Source organism: Sciurus vulgaris (genome assembly GCF_902686455.1).
Source record: "Sciurus vulgaris genome assembly, chromosome: 11".
Taxonomy (NCBI): Eukaryota; Metazoa; Chordata; class Mammalia; order Rodentia; family Sciuridae; genus Sciurus; species Sciurus vulgaris.
Window position 1 is genome coordinate 72,845,852 of NC_136472.1, and position 13,025 is coordinate 72,858,876.

Consider the following 13,025-nt stretch of genomic DNA (forward strand, 5'->3'; position numbering starts at 1 on the left):
AAAGAGGCACATCTAAATCACACCTAGGACTGACCCTGGGCTGGAGAAACAGCATAGCATTAAGTAGTACATTTATCTTTAAAATTACAGCTACTTACAACCATGAATGAAGCTACAGGACACCATGAACCCACCACCGAGGCTGCACAATGAACTCTGCTTGCTTTATGGCATGTCTAGCATCACGCAGGGTATTTGGGTTGTTCGGTTTTTACTCGTTCTTGCTCTACCCTCCTCCCCCTTTTCAAGGAGACATCAGGAGTGCAGCAGATGGCAGGCCAGCCCTGGAGGCAGCCTCAGCTCTGCCTCTTGCCAGCTCTGTGAGCTGAGTAAGTCACAGCTCTCTGAACCCATTTCCTCATCTTCACACTGGGACAGCGGCAGCCCCAACCTCACGGGCCTCCACAGGAAGTACAGAGACCACGCAGGCCATGTGCTGGCTGCGCTGTGCTCTTGTGCACATGCAAGCACATCTGCAGAGCTGTGTGCCCTCTGGGGATGCAGGCTGCTCTAGCTATGGGTCACCTCACTGCATCCTTCACTAGAAATCTATGCCTCATGGCTTTGTTTTTTTATTTTTTCTATCAGTAGTGGATAGAAGAAATATACAATAAGGGGGAATGTTTGATCTACTCATATCACATTAAAAACTATCTCCAAGATCACATAATGACCTTCATGGCTTTTTTTCTTTTCTTTTTTTGGTACTGGGGATTGAACCCAGAGGTGCTTAACCACTGAGCCACACCCCCAGCCCTATTTTGTATTTTATTTAGAGACAGGGTCTCACTGAGTTGCTTAGGGCCTCGCTAAATTGCTGAGGCTGGTTTTGAACTCTCAATCCTTCTGCCTCAGCCTCCCAAGCTACTGGGATTACAGGTGTGCGCCACCGTACAGGCCATACTAACTATTAAAATGTCTTTAAGTTGCAAAAAATACTGACTGCAATTATACATGAGTGAATATACACATACATGTAAAACTACATAAAATGCAATTGCCACCCCACCCCCTTTAAAGGCCAGGAGCTGAAATAAAAAAAAAAAAAAAAAAAAAAGGTGTGTCTTCTCTTGGGAGTAAGTAAAGATATTTCTCTTGAGACCTCTCCTCTCACCTTATCTGCCAATAAACTTGGGACAAAGTTGCATGCTCTACCCTAGCAACTCTCCCCAAACCTAGACATTTTTTGTTTTCTGTACAATTCTTCTCCACCCTCCCACATACAACTCTTTTTACCCAACGAGAGGGATTACTCCTTTATCAGGTAAGAAAGCTGTGCACGCAGGGCCTTTGCCTCAGCTCTCAGGGAGCTCAGAGCAAAAGTTTCCCCTTTCCACCCAGGTTTCTGGTATGGTGTCATTATTCTCACTCTACAACCCCATTCCCTTTCATTCCTTAGCTCTTGTTTTGTTGTTCTAGCTTTAGGGAGTCTTTTCTTTGACTATAGTGTGCATTTTCTTTGCACTAAATCAGGTGAATGGTTTCTGAAAGTCTTTTCCTATCATCTCTTCAGAGTCGCAAGGAAGGCTGAGGCTCATCCCTCTGCCAGGTGGAGAAGAGCCACCTGGGCCTGGGCCTGGACCCAGAACGTTTCTTTCTACCACCCAACCTCACACACCCTGGGGACTTGTGCTCACTTACTCAGCCTCCTCCATGGCAACAGGACACTTGTACTGTGCTGTGTTGAAAAGGCAGATGTCTGCATACTGGCGCACTAGGGAAGGAGGGAAAGTAGGCACGTGAGCCAGGGGTGCAGCTCCCAGGAGGTACCCCAGGCTGCTGGAGGTGGGATGCTCAGCCCCAGGTAATGGCCATTGTCTCCCAAAAGGGAGCCTCTGAAACACCCATTCCCTTCTATCGCCAAAAGTCTTCCCTGCAGGGACAGCTACATCGAGGGCCCAGGAAACCTGAGATAAGGAATGGCCTGAACTGGCCATGAGCAGCCTGGGGCACCAGCCTGAGAAGACCCTCTTGGCTCAGGACAGGCCCTGGGCTTTAGAAATCTTTGGTAGTAGTTATCTCAAAGCTCACAAGGGGCGAGCCTCCACCGACCCCTCCCCAAACCTTGGAGGGTCCCCTCTTGCCCACCCCAAGCTGACCCTCTCCCCAGGGTACCCGAGATCTTGATCTTCTTTACGGTCTTATTGGTGTTGTTGGTGACGTGGACATTGACGCTGATGGGTTCTCCATGGTAATAGATCTGGGAGGCAGAAGAAAGGAGAGCGTTGGTTGAGAAGATACCAGTGTTCCAGGTAAAGGGGAAGGAGAAACAGCCCTCCTGAGCTCCTCAAATCTAAGTTATTCTGACAACTGCCCCAAGTGCTTCAGCCACTTGCCACTGATGCAAAGATGGCATTGAAGCCACCAAGCATATTAGTTTTCAGTTCCCTTGTGGGACCACTGAGAGGTATTTGAATTAGAAGGTATATTCCCAGCACCAGTCCTGTCCTGGCCACCAGGAAAGAATAACAATCATAATAGCCATGTGACCTTGGACAGGTTGTCTCTTCCACACCATCTACCCTGAGCAGCAAGGAAGGCTGACGCCCAGCCCTCTGTATACAACAGGGGTTGGACTAGGCAATGTCTCAGGTCCCTGCCAGCTCAACAGTTCAGACACATGAGGCTCTGGAAGGAGCAGGAAGGAGAGGAAGGGCTGACTGGTTCCCTGAGGAAACCAGCTCTGAATTCTCACTGCAGGGCCTCAGCCACACCTCCTCCCAGGCACTTGCCTGCAGCTGCCCTCCAGGAGGGGAGGAAGTACCCACGCCTCAAGAAGCAGCCCCAAGCTCAGGGCAGGTATCAGTCAGCTGGATTAGAGGCCCCACCTTCTTCAGCCGCCGCCTCATAGCTTAGTGCTAGGTGAGGTTGAGGCAGGGAGTCTACGGGCCCCTCTGCACCCCTCTATCTCGTCTTCACCATGGGCTTGAAGGGAGCTGCTGGGTATAAGGGTCCTCGTGGGGCAGCCCCACCCCTCCAAGCCCAGCTTCCTACCTCCTTGTCCAGGGAGGCTTCTAGGTGCAGGGGCTTGTCCGACATGAGGAACTGCCTGGTGGTCTCGGCTGTGGGCTGGGGGCCAGGCCTCTCTGGGGCATATTGAACCTTCCGGATGACCAGACGCACAGAATTCCTGATGGAGATGGGTGGAGTGAAAGATGCCCAGCATCACCTGCCTTTGTCCCCTTTCTTTGCAATCCCGACATCCCTCTCCTGTTTAAGAGGCTGCCACGGCGCCCTCTGCCAGCTAAGTAGAGAGGCTGACCCAGGCTGTCACCATCTAGCCCACTTCATCCTCTCCCTTTCTGTCCCGAGCCACCCCATAGCAGCACTTCATTTGGGTCTGTGTCTTGGTACCCAAGAGGATGGTAAGAAAGGAACTGCTCTCACCTCCTGCCTCCTTATGTCACCTAACAGTGTAAGTTCCTTATGGACAGAAACTTTGTCTAAATTGTTCACTGCTGTATTTTTAGCATCTATGACAGTGCCTGCGCAGAGTGAACACACTTTAAGTAAAAATATGCATAGGGGATGGGCCCCAGGAAGAAACGGGCTCAGGAGGTGTGGGGATGCAGTCAGAGGAAAACAGGACAAGGAAGACGGACACTCAGTGAGCGAGTGGAGGCCCACAGATGGAGGGGCTCAGTAAAGGTGAGGGAGCTCAGAGAGGAAGTGAAGATGTGAGAGCTGAGGAAGGGACAAGGACTCAGTGAGGATATCTCCATAGCGTGCAGGGAGTACTGGCATTGCTGACAAGCCACCTCCACCTCCTGGAGCCAGAGAGCCAGACTCACACTCCTACTTCTCCTCTCACTAACTGTGTGGCCTTGAGTCACTGCACTGAAGCTGAGCCACCTCAACTGTGAAATGTTCACAATAGCAGGACCTACCCACAAGGCCTGCTGTGAGGGTTAAGTGGTCCACACCTGTCCAGCACTCTGAGCATGTCTGGCACCTAGTAAGCCCTTGAGAAATGACAGCTACTATCTCATTATTACTAGTAAGTCTTCCATGTGTATTTCTTCATTTCATGAAGTATTTCTTCATTTCGTGTGGGCTTAAATGTCCCATTGGTGGTGGGAGGAGGGTGATGCCTCTCAATGTTGCTTCCTCTCCCTTCTTCTGGTCATGTTCTTTCCCATACCCACAGCACCCTTTCTACACCGTAGTCTCAGGCCTTAGGAGGAAAAAGGGGACACTGAAGTGAGAGAGAAGGGTCTAGTCTCAGCTCCTCAGCGGCTCCCTGCTGCTGATGGAAACACCTGCAGTATACCCTCTAGCCACTAGATGGCGAACTTGAACCACTCCCTAAAGAGGATGCAAACCTGGTGCCAGACTCCTCTCAGAACAGGCCTTGGATGCAGCTGCATCTTGAATTGCTGGCTGAGGTCAGCCATGCCATGAAGCAGGACAGAGCCTGACCCCAGGAAGGGCAGCCATTAAGTCAGGGTCAGCTTTCGGCTGCCAACATGGGTTCTGTCTGTAGGGGACTTCAGGAGAGTGCACCCCTCTCTGAGACGTGGGCTGATCCCCTCAATCCTCCCCTGGGTGGGTTCGCTTTCCCCACTTCTTTCTCTTGCTTAGAGGCCTCCACTGACACATTTGCTCCACCTCCTGCTGATCCCCTCCCAGGAAGAAAACTGGGAAATGAGGATAGCCTGCAGACATCCTGCTCAGCATGGAACACAATCTGACTTTTTTTTCCTCCAAAATAAAAGGACCAGCAGTAGGGAGGGAATGAGACTAGAGGAAGGAAGATGAGGGAGGAAGCTGGCACGGTGGTGCAAAGGAGAAGTTGAGCCCTCAGCCAGGGCAACTGAGGCCATGTCCCCCGGGAAGCCTTGCATGACCTGCCAGTCTTCCAGAGTGCCCTCAGAGCTCCAAGGCTGGATTATGCGGCCCTCTGCATGCATTTCCAGGTGCTGCAACTTAGCTATCTTCAGACTTGCCCCTCCTCTCTGTCCCCTCCCTCTCCAAAGTCGGCGCCTCACACACCTCTTATGGATCTTCTCCTCCAGGTTCTCAGCACAGAAGGCTTTGACTTCATAGTCCACACCACAGGCCTGTGGAGGAGGCGGAGCTGACGATGGGGCCTTGGAGAGGCAGGGTCCCCAGTGCACACCCAGCCTGCACTCTCATTTTACAAACCAGGACACTGGAAGGGACGCCAAGCTCCTGCAGCCCACGGCTCCCAGGTGCGACTCCAAAGCCCTATGCTCTGCCCCAGGATGACACTGCCTGCTTCTGCAGCTGCCAACTCCAGTGACATTCCCACTGAGCTATTCCTGACTCCCCCACCACCAAGGATCCCAAACAAGCGCAGCTAGACTCCAGCCTCAGCCTCATGGCTGTCCTCATCATAGCAGCTGCCCAGAAATGGCAATAGGCAGCACTGCCCGGGGACACCTACTCTATGCAGAACCTACACTGGGTGCCTGTTCAGTCTCCCCCAGCCTCTGACAACATGAGAGGGTACATCCCATTATCTCTGCCTGGCAGATAAAGAAACTGCTTTGGAGGTCTGGGGCCTGGGACACTGACGGTATCACGTCTCTCTGAGCCTCAGTTTCTCCTGTGTGAAGCAGTGGTGACGGTACCTTCATAGGGCTACTGGGGGCTGCGTGAGGCCAAGTGTAGGTCCTTAAAACATTTTGGTCTGGTTGCAGCCAATAATAGGAGCAGTGACAGGGACACATCACAGAATGTCAGGGTGAGGCTAACTACAGCCACAGCCTTGTCTGAAAAGAGGTTTCCCAGGGGGATCAAGTAGGCCCAGAGCATAGGAATCTTCAACAGGGAGGGTGGTTCCATATGTCCAGCACCTCCCAGGGAGAGAGCCAGGGACCTGGGGGCATGATGGTCCTGGACCTGGAGAGATGATCCCCTCAGGGGGGACCTACCTTCCCTGTGTCTTCAGGCCCTGGTTGCAATGTCACGGAGCATGGGAGGTTTGGAGGGATCTGTTTAGAAGACAGAATCAGCCACCTGTCACATCCACCACTGTCCCTCCCCATGTCTCACACCCATGACACTTCCCCACACCCCCATCAGACCAGGACCTGAGGACAGGCCATGTCCCCCCTTCAGACTAGGGGTCCCTGGAATAGGCTGTGTCTCCCCCATCAGAACACGCCATGCCAGGCGCCATGAAGGGCCAGAAGCTCCTCCAGTGAAGACAGGATTGAAGCATTCCTCAGCTAAAGGGTTTGGCCCAACCCAGTCCTTACAGAATGGTTGAGAAAGGTCTTTCCATGATGTCTACTGTGGCTGCCCCAAGATGCCCACACCCTAATCCCCAATCATGTGACCAAGGTTACACTGTTCAACAAGAGGGACTTTGCAGATGTGATCACATTAAGGACACCGAGATGGGGAAGGGCATCTGGATTGTCCAGGTGGGCCCAACGTAATCATGAGTCATCAAAAGAGGAAGCAGGAAGCCGAAGAGTCTATGCGAGAGTGAAGGACGTGAGACCCTAGGCATGACTGCTGGCTCTGAGGATGGAGGAAGGGGTCTGTGAGCAAAGGGGTGTGCGCAGCCTCCCAGGAACGTGAAGCTGAAAAAGCCGAGGGCATGGGTGCTCCCCGAGCTTCCAGAAGGGACGCGGCCCTGCCCACACCTTGGTTTTAGCTCCACAGGAACCATTTTGGACTTCTGACCTCCAGAAGGAGAGGTAAGATCATGAATGTGTGTCATTGTAACTGGTTGGCCACCAGTGTTGTGGTAATTTGTGACAGCAACCAAAGGAAACTAATGCATCTATGTGACAGAGATGCTTCCGTGCCTCCCCTCCATCTGCTAATGCTCACGGGAAGGGGAAGGAGGCACAGAATCGACAGGCTAAGAAACATGAAACTGAAATCCCAACCCTGGAATCTCAGGACTGAAAGGTGGCAGGGCAGGAAGGTGCACCACCCCTCCCAACCCCCTCACCGCCATGAGCGGGTTTGACTTTGGGTACACTGGCAACCACTCTGAGGGGAGACACCTTGTCACGAACCAGGGCTCCTCTCTTCAGCCACCCCTGGGTCCCCCTTTCTCCCACCAGTGACCCAGGCACAGGAAGGTCCAAGGACTAGCCCGGAGGTAAGGGTGGCGCCCCCAGCAGTGGCCGGAGAAGAGACACTTACCAGGTAGTATAAGTGACAGTGCCCCAGGTCCCAATGTACACTGGGGAACTGGATGACACAGAGCGGCTGCCCCCGTTGCCCCCATGTGCCCACCCTGAGCGCTTCCTGCAGGCGGCCCCTCTGGACCGGGGCCCAGGCGGGGGCTGGCAGTCCCTGACCTCAAAGGTGAAGGGGTAGGCATGCTCGCCCAGCTTCTTGATCAGACGCTCCTGCAGCCGCGTCAGGGGCTTCTTGTCCTCGGGGGCCGGCGGGAAGGACTGCACGTTGGCCACAAACAGGTCTTTGCGAAAGGTCAGGCCCAGGACATCCAGGTCCTCCCGGCCATAGCGGAAGGCGCAGGTCAGTGTCACATAGACTGTTGGGAGCAGGAGACACTGAGGAGTGGCCTGGGAGGGTTGCACCCCCCCTCCCCCCAGAGTGCCAATTGGAGATTACAGGTTTGTCCCAAGTTCCTGTGGAAAGGGTGAGCTCTCTCTCTCGGAGGGGCTATTACTCAGGACCTGGAAGGGCAGCCCATGGCTGGGCCCTGGGAGGAAGTAGGGCTGCCTGCTCAGCCCCTTCTCCCCTCCCCAATCCCACTCCAGTTCAGCATGTGTGAGGGTCACAGGTAATGCTCTGTCTGGTGGGGTCAGGGGCTGGAGTGGGCTGGCAGAGGATGGGAAGCAAGTGCAGGGCAGTGTCCAGGAGGCATGGGGTCTCGGCCCAGCCCAGCCCCAACTCTGCCTCCCTGCTGGCTGGGCATAATCCCTTCAGCTTTCTCCTCTGTGAAAGAAGACCCCAACTCCTGCCCTGTTGGCACTCCAGGCCTGCCACGGTCATCACACGGTGATGAGAAACTGCTCGGGCACTGATAATGTCTCCTAGCCTGGGCATGGGGCAGGGCTGCCTATGTGGGTGCTTGCTGGGGCTTTCAGGAGGGGGACCAGTGGGATGGACAGGGATGGGTAACAAAAGTAGCCAATGTTCTGCCTGGGAGCCAGGAAGGCCCGGGGCTGAGGTTGGTGGGAAGAAGCCCTGGCAGGTGGGGGTGGGGCCACAGCCTACCTCTCCTCTCCTTGAGATACTCAGGATCCACCAGGACCACACCATCTGAGGGAGACAAAGAGTGAGCAGACCCTCCCAACTTGGCCTCCCTACCCTGAAGCCCCAACACCCACCCAAACCCAGTCATCTGTCCATCCAAAGGCATAACAAATAGGAAGGCCAGCAGCACCCAGGAGAGGCTGTCTACTACCCAGCCTCGTCCCCACTGTGCCCACCCTCTGCCTACCCTTGAATGCCCATCAGCCAGCCATTGACTTCGGGCAGGCTATTTCACCTGTGTCTCTTCATCTGTTAATAAAAATATCGAGGATCTGAAACCTCTAAGCCAGGCTTACTTTGGATTCAGAAGTTTTGAATTGTAGAGAGGCATTATGATACCTATTTGGGGTACTTCACTCTGCAGGATGTACACCTGCTAGTAAAGCCATGAATACCTTTGCAGGGAAACAAATACAGTCACGTGCCACATAACGTTTCAAAGGGCCCCACTTAGGAGGCGGTCCCATGAGATGATACCACCCAGTGACACAGTGTTTGTCTTAGCTTGTGTGTATGCACACTGTGACATTCCACAACAACAAAAACACATACTGATGCACTTCTCAGAATGTGTCCCCATAATTAAGTGACACATGAGGTTAACTAAGGCATAAAGGGCCTCACGTCAGTTCAGCCTCAGGTTTGCTGACAGAAGAACTCTGTATTGAAGTTAGTTGGAAACAGTTAGGTTTTCAGGGCATTCTGGATTTAGGATCTGTGGGTTAGGGTGTGGTCCCTGTGAGGACAGGTGGGTGGTCTCAGTGTGCACACATGTCGTATGTGTGGTGCTTAGGCAGAGCCCAGCACTTGTGACCGTGATGGAGCGAGTGGGAGGTATCCTGGTACCCCTCTCCAGCCTGTTCCTTAAAGTGGAGTGTCCAGCTGGACCCAGAGAACAGTTTCTTGGCCCAGCACCCCAGGAGGCCAGGAGCCTTGGCTCAGGGGTCATCTCCTTGCCTGGCATCCCCAGCTCATCTCTGGTCAAACCATTCTCTCACTTGCCACCCACACTCTTGACACACTGCCCACGCAAGCCCATGTCACCCCCATGGCCAACCCTTCGGGGAATCTCAGATGACTTGACAGGAGGTAAGTGCCTGGAAGGCTCCAGTCCAGCCATCCTAGGCAGGTCCTGGAGAGAGCTGGTCAGCGCATGTCCAGCCCATCCCCATGGCCAAACCAGCCATCTTCCTTCCATTTGTGGTGGCATGTCCTTTGTGCTATGTCCTACACTAGGCACCGGGGCTCAGTGGATAATCAATACATAGGGAGCCCCAGTGAAAGCAACTCACCCCCACCAGGCGTGTCATGAAAGGCTCCCTGGGGAGAGAGGCTGGAGCCAGGTCTCACAGGACAAGCAAGCGTTGTCTACTAGATGACTAAGGGTTGGGACAAAACAGGCAGAGGGACCTGCACGTTTCTGAGGCCTGGGGGCACAGATACTGGAGGCAGGGGAAGATAAAAAATGTCCCATTGGGCCAGGTGCAGTGGCATATGCCTATAATCCTAGCAATTTGGGAGGCTAAGGCAAGAGGATTGCAAGTTCAAGGCCAGCCTCAGAAACTTAGCAAGACCCTCAGCAACTTGTGGAGACCTTGTCTCAAAATAAACACAAAAGAGTACTGGGGATGTAACCCAGGTAAAGTGTTTCTGGATTCAATCCCCAGAACGCACCCCTGCAAAGAAAAAAAAAAAGGTCCCATAAGCCAGGCCAGGTTTGGACTTGTACCCAGGCTTGATGGAGAGTAGTTAAGCATGAGGAGAATATTATCTGCTCAAGTCAGAGGACAATGTCATGACAGGCAAAGTGTTTCTTACTCCATATCACGTGAGCAACCCTGGGCAGAGCCCCAGAGCCCTCTGGGTTCCCAGAGCACACTGTGGGTGCTCTGTGAACACCTGCTGGGCAGCTCTCAGGTGCCTGCTTTTGCTGGGGAGCTGGTCCCCTCCTATCTTGCCCTCCTCCAGCCTCTGCTGCTGTCCTCAATAGGGCTGTGCTCAGCTCTGGCCTCGAGAGTTCTCTGCAAATAATGGCCCGAAGCAGATTACAGCCTCTAAGGAGCCAGTACAGGGGGGAAGAAGCAAATGGCAGGAGAGAACACTGAGCCTCAGAAGACACCAAATGCTGTCCCCAGACATAGCTGGGGAGGAAGAATGGAGTCATCCTGCCTCAGGCGTAAAAGGTGCTGAGGCCTGGATGGAGCTGGCCTCCCTGAAACTTCCTGGCCTTGTGCATGCTCCCCTGGCCCAGGGACCCCAGTGTTGGCAAGGTATTCCCCCTGGTGAGCTGAAAACTGCCCCTCCTGACCTCTGGCCCCAGGACAGCCCCCACAGACACGAGCAAAGAGGTGTTATGGTTTAGATATGAGGTGTCCCCCAGCCAGGCGCAGTGGTGCGTGCCTGTAATTTCAGTGACTCAGGAGACTGAGGAAGGAGGATCACAATTCCAAGGCAAGCCTCAGCAACTTAGTAAGACCCTGTCTCAAAAAAATTTTATACCCTGTCTTTAAAAAAGAAAAAAAGAAGGAAAGAAAGAAAGAAAGGGGCTAGGGATGTGGCTCAGTGGTTAAGCATTATGGGGTTCAATCCCTGGTATCAAAAAAAAGGAAAGAAAGAGATGATGAGATAGTCCCCAAAAGTTCATCTACTAGCCAGTGCAAGAAAGTTTAGAGGGGAAATGATTGGGTTGGGAAAACCTTGATCTGATCAGTGAATCCCACTGAGCCACATTCCCAGCCCTTTTTCATATTTTATTTAGAGACAGGGTCTCGCTGAGTTGCTAAGTGCCTCACTAAGTTGCTGAGGCTGGCTTGGAACTCACAATCCTCCTTCCTCAACCTCCTGTGCTGCTGGGATTACAAATGTGCTCCAGCACACCCAGCTTCATGTCATTCTTAAAACAAAACAAACAAAAAACTATCTATTTGGCCTCACTTTGCTTATTTATAAAATGGGGGTGATCCTGGGCCTCCCTCCCTATATCAGTTGTGGGAAGAAGCAATGAACCCAAGGGTCTTCCAACAAGAGCTGTGTTTCTTTTTTTTTTTTTTAGTTGTCGATGGACATAATACCTTTATTTTATTTTTATGTATTGCTGAGGAAGGAACCCAATGCCCCAGACCTCCTAGGTGACCACTCTACTACTGAGCCACAACCCCAGCCCAGCAGTGATTCTTAACCGGGAGTGATTTGCCCACCAAGGGGTCATTTGGCAAATCTAAAGATGTTTTTGATCATTATAACTGGGGCATGGGGTACTCCTGGCACCCAGTGGGCAGAGGCCAGGGATGCTGCCAATCACCCTGCAACACACAGGACAAATTCCACCAACAAAGAATTATCCAAACCAAGATGTCAGGAGGGCTGAGTGTGGGAAAGCGTGAACTTGAACAAGACCTTGGAAGGTGACTTCAGCCACCCATGTAGGACTGGCAGGTACACAGGCTTCAAAAAATTTCTCCCTCCATCTCCCACCCTTTGCCCTCAGGAGGCAACCAGAATAAAGGGTTTCTGTGGAGCCCTAGTTGGGGCCTCCCTATCTACTAGCTCTGTGACCTGGGGCAAGTCAGGGAGCCTCTCTGTGCCTCTTTCTCCTCTTCTGAAAAACAAAGATAACTGCCCCCACTGTCGGCTGCATAGTAAGCCTTGCACGTCATCACCCTTATCCTCCACCACCCCACCCAACCATCAGGATACCTTCCCAGTTTCTCACGCCTGCCCTCCCACAATTTCCTGAGTGGCCTCATTTGAAGTAGAAAATAGCTGCTCAGAAGAAGCACCAACCTGAAGCAGGGAGCAGTGTGCCCCCTCTGGAGACCTGAGGGCTCTCAGGGGAGCTCGGGGCCAGTCCCACCAACCCTCCTTCCTCCCTGCCCCCCGGGACTCACCAACAGGGTCCACAAGGTCGATGTGGTCCACAAAGTCCCGCTTTCCCAGGTAGACTGTGAGCTGGGGAGGAGAGGCACAGGGGCTTTAGCAGGTGAGGGCAGGAGGGCACAGGCCTGGAGGAAACCTTGGGAGCTGACCCTGAGACACACCTCCCTAGCCCTTACTCAAATCACAGTGAGTCGGGCCTGGGTGGCACATGCCTGTAATCACCTGTATCCCAGCTATTAGGGAGGCTTGGGCAGGAGAATCACAAGTTCAGCTGGGTGTGGTGGCTCATGCCTGAAACCCCAGCAACCCTGGAGTCTGAGGCAGGAGGATCACAAGTTCAACAACTTAGCAAGACCCTGTCTCAAAATATAAAAATTTTTTGAAAAGGTTTAGCTTAGGGGTACAGCCCTTGCTTTGAAAGCACAAGGCTCTGTGTTCAATTTCCAGCACCTCAAAAGAAAAGAAAAGAAAAGAAATCACAATGGGACATGCAGTCCCATCCCAACCTTAAGGCTAAGAATAGCAAATCCCTGCAAAAATTTAAAAGCACCTCATCTCCCAAAACCCTATGAAGAAGTTATTTGTTCCCATTTTCAGATGAATTCACTGAGGCCTAGAGAGGTCATGCCAAGCACCATTGAGAGAGGAGGAGCTGAGGCCAAGCAGGCAGCCAAGGGCAGTGCTGGGGCCTGAGGGAGGCGGGGAGGCCTGCGCGGGGCCCCAGCTGATACTGGTCCTGTGCTCTTCAACTGCTCCTCCTGGTGCAGCCTAGCAGAGAGCCCCTTAGATGACTAAAGCTAGTTTCCACTAAGTAGCCAGCCTTCAGGGAAGGAGCTCCAGGCTGGCATTCCAGTGGCTCAAAGATGAATCCAGAGCATCATCCTGGAAGTTCCTGTGCCTCAACAATCCCTCAGTCCTGATCATTCTACCTCTGTTGT

At 53.0% G+C, this 13,025-nt stretch overlaps 1 protein-coding gene across 6 annotated transcripts in view; it reads right to left on the bottom strand.

The window, feature by feature from the left end:
- The window catches only part of ARRB1 (arrestin beta 1), a 79,427-nt gene that overhangs the window by 12,295 nt on the left and 54,107 nt on the right, over nt 1-13,025 (bottom strand). For all 6 annotated transcript variants that reach the window (XM_079104450.1, XM_079104449.1, XM_079104448.1 and 3 more), the window contains 8 exons: nt 12,099-12,159; nt 8,173-8,217; nt 7,287-7,483; nt 5,898-5,957; nt 4,993-5,060; nt 2,995-3,130; nt 2,116-2,200; nt 1,642-1,714 (listed from right to left, as the gene is read on the bottom strand). In XM_079104450.1, coding sequence (XP_078960576.1) covers nt 1,642-1,714; nt 2,116-2,200; nt 2,995-3,130; nt 4,993-5,060; nt 5,898-5,957; nt 7,287-7,483; nt 8,173-8,217; nt 12,099-12,159 — 725 coding nt within the window. The remainder of the gene's footprint in view (nt 1-1,641; nt 1,715-2,115; nt 2,201-2,994; nt 3,131-4,992; nt 5,061-5,897; nt 5,958-7,286; nt 7,484-8,172; nt 8,218-12,098; nt 12,160-13,025) is intronic.